At 34.3% G+C, this 7,230-nt stretch overlaps 1 protein-coding gene across 2 annotated transcripts; it reads left to right on the top strand.

Moving 5' to 3' along the window:
• Window positions 1-3,650: 3,650 nt before the first annotated feature.
• LOC148304192 (uncharacterized) lies at window positions 3,651-7,163 on the top strand. 2 transcript variants are annotated; one of them, XM_088268552.1, is made up of 5 exons: window positions 3,651-3,777; window positions 5,214-5,951; window positions 6,038-6,242; window positions 6,337-6,490; window positions 6,799-7,163. In XM_088268552.1, exons 2-5 carry the CDS (start codon window positions 5,762-5,764, stop codon window positions 6,970-6,972), a joined length of 723 nt encoding a protein of 240 aa, XP_088124678.1. In that variant the 5' UTR covers window positions 3,651-3,777; window positions 5,214-5,761; the 3' UTR covers window positions 6,973-7,163. The 2 variants fall into 2 exon arrangements, with proteins under 2 accessions (XP_088124678.1, XP_088124679.1); XM_088268553.1 differs by lacking the exon at window positions 3,651-3,777 and adding an exon at window positions 4,770-5,130.
• Window positions 7,164-7,230: the final 67 nt, after the last annotated feature.

The raw sequence follows: 7,230 nt of genomic DNA, 5'->3' as shown, positions 1-7,230 counted from the left end.
AGGACGCTTTTTGTTTTCTTTTTGCTATCAAAAATATAATTAAAATATAAAATGTATTTTTTTATTAGTTTATGTCAAATTGGATGTATTTGATGTACGAGTATTTAATATGTACAAGCTATGAAGTTAAAAATTGCCAAACCAAATAATTTTATTCATTGCTACAGAGATGTACAGTCACGTAGATTGTTTGTGGGTATCTAATAAAATAATTATAAATTGGATAAAGTATTCTTTTAAACACGAAATATTATGTTCTGTTTTATTGACACTATTAATATTCTACCGAGCCGGCGTTACAAAGTTTTTTTCCCCTATTAATAATCATCTCCTTAGCATACTTCCGTTTCCTGTCCTTGTTCCAATAACAGTGTGATGTCTAGTCATAGTTGGAAACCTATCTACAGATAGGACACTGTGTTGGTGTAGGTAAGTAAATTAAAATATTTAATCAAGTTTATTCATGTAGTTTACAAATAATAACGTCCTTGTATATACATATATGTATGCATAATAATAATAAAAATATCCATATTATAAATATATATGGAATTATAAAAAAAATTATAAAACTATTCGAAAATCATTGTTAAAATATTCATAATTAATATATTTATTCATTTATATTTATTATTAAAATGTAATTCTTTAATATCACACCTTAATGTACATATCGCTCACTCCTTTCAAGAACGTCATAAATCAAAATACTTGATTTTTCAGGAGAACGTTTTTAAAGTTAAAAAATATAATACAATGTTATAAAAATAAATATCAAGCCACTTACTGAACTTTTTACTGTGCAACAGAACTTTTAAGGTAAAACCTGAAGGTTTTTTCTCCATTTGAAAAATATTTAGTATATTTAAAAAAAAAAATATACAATACCTTTTCTTCAAAATGCAAAAACAATACTTTCTGCCCTGAAGCGGGTAAATATTAAGTTAAAAATATGCCGCTTTTGCTGGGATATAATACATTTTCTGGGCATTCCGAAAACATGCACAACTGAAAATTGACGTTTTTTGATTTATGACGTTCTTGAAAGGAGTGAGCGATATGTGCGTTTATGTCTGCATAAGATGGTAAAACATTCGGACTGATTTTTGTTTTTTTTTTTTTAAATATTATTTCATGCGTTTTCCATTTCAATCCAAAAGAGTCAATTTTTATATTTTTTCATTAAGGTTATCATGTTTTGAAAAAGGAAACGCATATTAATTTTTAGTGTATTGGTGTTGATGGTTGAAACAGAAAAATAAAATAAAATAAAAACATCCCGGTAGACATTCAAATACGTAAATATTTTGTCAGCAGAGAATGATAACACATATACATCTTAATTGGAATAATAAATATTTCTTACACGGATTCGGATACAATGAATGGTCCAATATAAGAGTGAAACCTTTAAATGTGTAAATCACGTGTAAATCAATATATAAAATAGAAATAATAAAAAAACGAATTCTTTCACAGATAAATATAATTAGGTAGACGAAGTACAATAAGATTTCCATCAAACTGTATTTTTAACCATCAAAGGGAGGGTGCTTCAAACACTTTGTGGATCAGGCATCGATTACATAGGGAAGTTAACGTATTAATTACGAAGTGTAGATAACTTTGATTTCACTTCTGGACTTTTATTTCATACGCCAACATTTTGTCGATGATTATGTTCTGGAAGTTTCACTCAAAGAAAGTTAAAGATTTGTTTTTTACCAATTAGAATCAATTTAAAGTTATGGACACTACCCATTTGATATGGCATATTTGCACTGTAAACCTAACCCAGATGCCTAATAATGTACATATATCCGGCGCTGCAATTATGTATAGGTACACAATTTATTCATTAAATAAAATAAAAATCGTGTTTTCCAGCAAAGAATAAAATATCGCGACAACTGCTCAACATATCTAGGGTCATAATTCACGATAACATTCCGAATTAAGACAAAACATATAAGTATGTATACACGTATCTCCACCAACTCTCCTGATGTACAAGCTGTTTACATTCTAGTGCCTCGCAAAAATAATAATTGCGTCGCAAAAATATTAGAACTGAAAATCTTCAGATCATATCAATGACTTCATATTGGTTCTTACAAATTTGAATAAGGACAAAATGTCACTGCTACTATGAAGACCGTAACCAGGGGAGGAAAGAGATAGTGGTTAAATTTCCACTCCACTAATTTTTTTTTGCATTTTGATCAGTACCTTTATAAATATTTAATATATTGTTTATGTAATAGAACTTTACTGTAATTTAGTTGAGGTATCACGAAGATTGCGAAACGCATCTCGCATATTTATTTTAAAAGAAAATCATCATTTCGCGACGTAATCTCCAATGGCAAAAAGACCTCAAACATTCCATTCAATGATGTTATAAAAATGTAAAGAAAAATATAGTAACCAGTATAAATTGTCAAAAACATAAACATTATTTAACATGAAATCGAATAAAGACCAAATGTAAGTAATTAGAAGTCCATGCAATTTTTGGCCAAATTGAGATTACATACATAGTAAGATAATAAATTTATATATTTTTCATATATGATAGCTTATTAAATATTAAAAAAATTATCTGCCGCTCATTACAAAATCAAAAACATATTTTTAAGAACATTTCTAATGAATAATATCACTTGATTTTAATGAAAAGCTGATTGTCAAAAAAAAAGCATTTAAAAGAAAATGATGGTAGTTTTAGAAAGGTGTAGTACTCGTATAACGGCTGACCCCTAATAAAAAAATACATAGGTATATTCATGAACATTATCTTTTTTATGGAAGTGGGTAGATGTAACGGTAAAATTACAATAAAATAATATAAACTAGCTTAGTACACATTATTTTCTTTTAATTTAATTTTTAATTTAATTTTAATTTAATTTTTAATAATAATTTAATCTGTTATCAACGAAATCCGTAATTAGTTTATTTTTGTTATTACTTTCAAGTTGGTATTTTAAATACGTTCATATATGTTTATATGTGTGATGTTTTCGTGAATATTTTTTTAAGGCTTCAACACTAGGTTGTACAAACAATAATGAAAAATTAATATATTATTCGTCTTGGTTTTAAATTAAACATATACCTGGGAAGTAACAGATAAAAAATGATTATTTAAAATCACAAACCACGGAAATATATGTACGAGTATATAGTAACTGCTGGCCACGTAAAAACCATGATACAATCCCATTTTTTTTTCAAAAAGAAATGTCTAAAAACGAGACATACGACTACATAATATGTGTCTAAAAAGACAATGATAGTTATAATATCTAAATTAAAAGAAGTTTGAATATTGAAAGTTGTCGAGAAATAATATAGTATTCGTGGCGGTGGTTAGTTTATCGTATTTATACACGTATTACAGAATATTATTATTCATAGTAGGTTCCCTCAGGAGATCTGAATAATGCGCTCGTAGAGTGGAAAACCGGAAGTGCCAGCCCTGCTTCTCAATGGAGCTTATAAACAAGTTAAAACGCACATCACAATGTGAATGAATGATTCTAGATGTTTATGTTCTTTATCACGATTGATATAATTGACTGGTGGTGAGAGGAGTCAGGGGGGGTGGGAAGTTGTCCCATATTAGGGGGCCGCAGCGGCCCTGCCACACATTGCACAGTTTGAAGCCGCAATTTCAGTTTCTGTCAGACCGCCGCGGGAGGAGCGCGTATCTAGCGAGCGCTTATAGAGAAAGCGACTATATTTTTTTTAATTTGGCTCTTGGCCATTGTATGGGTAAGTTTAAATTTGCTTTATTATTGTTCAAGTCACATATTTTGCTACATATTTTTTTATTTTAATTTAGTATAAACGTAAGATATATAAATTTGTACGCCGAAGCAGTCACCGCCTCGGGCTTTCTATATACGTCACCCAATTTACCAGTTAGTAGGCGTCCAGTTATTCTGTGGTCCAATTCTCCTACTACATACCGTTACAGACTACTTACTTGCTATTTACTAGCTTAACAATGTTTCCCTTGAGACGTTGTCTACCTTGAACTATTTACTCTCGAATACAACGTTATATAAATAAAATATCATCGGACTTCTTTTTTACATTTAAATTTAAACATTGCCTAAAAAGCTAAGTAAATCATGTAGTGCTTACTTTAAATATACCGTACTTAGTAAAACTCGTAATTTAACGCATAATCAAAAAAATATTCATGTCGAATTTCTCGCGAATGAAAATACTTATCAATGTTTTTTAAAATAGATGAAAAATTTATATTTTTTGTATATAATAATAAAAATTTTAAGTTACCATTTTAATTTTGTTGTAAGAAAAGGTCATTGTATCGACCCCACACGTGGCGTCGGGACGCTTTCTTTTGACATTTCAAATGACGCGCGTTGCTTTTCAGGAAAATTACTGCTAAATGGTCATTATACGTCAAATAAGGAAATAGTCTTTATTTGTCCAATGTACATATGTGTGATCGTTAAAAATTAAAAGGTACATTATTATTTTACTCGAAATATTATTTTGATGATACTTAAAATGAAAATATCGGGAAAATGTATGGTTCTTAATATTAGTACAGTAGTTAGGGATTTTATCAAATTTAAAAGCCGAAAAAACAATTTGTAGAATTATGAGTCAACGTTTATTTCGAAGTAGTAATTACGCATTTCCAGGAAAACAGGCCCCTGCGTAAACCAGCTGTTTAGTTAACCTTATTGCGTCATCGATTCTCTGAAAACGCCGTCACGTTTCGCGTTATCGGGTAATGTGTACCTTCAGCCTCGGGTCGGGCACGAGTGGTAGTGGTGGCGGTGGTGGGACGTCACGACCGTCACCTGATCAAACGTGACACTTGTTCGCAACGTGAAAGTCTCGATAATGTTATTGTGCCGAAGCCATTAAGCTCGATAATAAAATATTTATTATTATTAGCGCTCATTATCTAGTCTCGTAATATAACAGATAATTTGTCAAATTATACATTCTCTCGTTGCTAATATAGAAATATAAAAAATATAGACGTTAATTACTGTAGAAATAAAATAATATTTTAAAAAACATACTAATTTAAAATTATTAAAATGATCGTATAGAACAAATTACATCTACTTGCAGACTAAGGTGAATATCGAAATAATAATTAGATAGTATGATAAGCTAAATATTCGTGTACTAACTAACACGTATCATTATTTAATTTTCAGAGCGTGAAGCGTTAATAACATCGAGTCAGGACGCATCATCCGGGGACGCCGGGTGCTGTGAGGGGGGACATGGAGAGGGGGCGCGGGAGCTGCCTCCGGGCGGACGCCCGGAGCGGGAGGGGGGCGCCGCGGCCTCCGTGGGCCGCTGGGGCTCCGAGTGGCCGAGTTGACTCGAGCAGGGAGCAGAGAGTCCCCGCCTGACCGGCCCCTGGCCGCGCCGGCAGCCGCTGCCGACCCCCCTGTGGGGGCGCCCGCGCGCCGCCGTCGCCTTCTCCTCCGTGGACGAGTACGAGCAGCTGGCCGGGCGCGCCGAGGCCGCGCTGCAGCGCCTGCTGCTCGACAACAACTACGACACCGTGAGCAACTTCCGCGGGCTGTGGGAGGCGTACCGAGGGGCGCGCCGTCCCGATCTGGCGGCCTTCTTCCGGCGCTACCGGCCCCCGCTCCGCGCCCAGCGCCACACCTGCGTGGGGCTGGGCCTCGAGCTGCTCGGGCGCTTGCCACCCGCCGCTAGCGACGCCTTCCTCGCCTCCTGCGAGGAGAGCATCATGGACATCCGAGACTACATCGCGTTCGGGCCCGGCCGGGATCGCGCGGCCACCTCGCTCGAGAAGGAGCACGTCATGGTGGCCATGCACATCCGCGTGGACGGCCGGCCCGGCCTCATGTTGTGCGATCCCGGATACCACGTCGCTCGCGTGGTTACCGTCATGGCAGATCGCTGCTATCCTCACACCGGTATGAATTCTTCTACTAATCCTCTATGCGTCGCTCGTAATGCAGTTCCGCTCCCAATTTGATACTTACGAATCGTTTGTTTCCAGGTTGGTTTACTCAATCAGATGAGCCGCAAGCTAAAAAGGAATACAACTACATTTTCAATATGAGCAATCCCGGTTACGTTGAATGGGTCGAAAAAGAAACTCGTGGAACTAATGTAAAATATCAAACGTCTTTGGTCTATGTTGAAAAACCCTTCCGCAATGCTGTTGAAGTCACCGAGAGAAGAAACTTGGTGTATAACTTCAGGTTGGTGGCTTTCCTTTTTGTCTTTCATTTTACGTATGTATCATATTTACGTTATTCGTACATATTTATTTCATAATATATGTAAAATTTTCAGAAGTCTTCTATCGAGGGACCAGAAAGGACATCTCGTAGCCGGAATATACTTTCCAGTCGTAGAAAAAGATGGCCATTTTACACTATTCTTCGAAGAAAACTCGGGAAAACAACGCATTAAATACAAATTTTCTCTTTTTTCCGATATTGAAAAGGTACCTACTCATTAAGAAGAAATAAATTTTTATTTTATTTTCAAATTTCTTGTTTATGAAAATTTGGATAGCTTAAAGTAATTTCTGCAGCCTTTGACTTTCAGTAAATTGAGTTGAAATAATTATTATGAACTGGATTTATGTAAATACCTCGATTTAAAAATTAATAAAGTGTGCAAGCTAGTCCATTTAAAAGCAAAAGTTAAGGTTTAATCCTGCAATCTCTTGAAGTGGATTTAAGAATTTGCTGAAGCAGAATTGCGACTTATTATATTTTACATGATAATAATACAATTATTTTATTCCAGGTTCCTGACAATGTGCTCGATCAAATAGCTTTGTGCAATAGCCAGATGAAGTACAGAGAAGGAGAGTTACTGGACACCATCAGAATCCTCTCTCACATAATGGCGGACACTTCCTTCATTACTCAAGTTCTGGCTATAAATGATGACATCTGCACTCTATCTGCCGACAATTAAATAATTATTTTATTTTATTCATTCTCTTTCTTTGCTGTAACTAATAAAATTTTGAATTAGTTATTCAGTTTTATCAAACTGTCGATTACTTTGTATGATTTGTTAAGTTCGAAGTTTAGTTTCATAATTATTTTAAATGTTCTTTTCAATGTTAAAATCAAAGTAATTAAAAATAAATATTTTAAACTGAATATCGGAATACTTTTTTAACCTTGCCATTCTTTCTGCCATCAGAGTTGATCTAACAAACACATATTT

This window comes from Brachycentrus maculatus, unplaced genomic scaffold (assembly GCF_059751285.1).
Source record: "Brachycentrus maculatus isolate JH-2025_06_01 unplaced genomic scaffold, ASM5975128v1 h1tg000326l, whole genome shotgun sequence".
Taxonomy (NCBI): Eukaryota; Metazoa; Arthropoda; class Insecta; order Trichoptera; family Brachycentridae; genus Brachycentrus; species Brachycentrus maculatus.
The sequence above is the reverse complement of the archived record's forward strand: the minus strand, read 5'-3'. Positions and strand labels throughout refer to the sequence as shown.

Excerpts from the sequence above, each read along its gene's own strand:
- LOC148304192 (XM_088268552.1), top strand. The coding sequence starts at position 5,762 with ATGGACATCCGAGACTACATCGCGTTCGGGCCCGGCCGGGATCGCGCG. Across the intron at positions 6,243-6,336 it reads AACTTGGTGTATAACTTCAG|AAGTCTTCTATCGAGGGACC; the intron begins GTTGGTGGCTTT and ends TAAAATTTTCAG. Across the intron at positions 6,491-6,798 it reads TTTTTTCCGATATTGAAAAG|GTTCCTGACAATGTGCTCGA; the intron begins GTACCTACTCAT and ends ATTTTATTCCAG.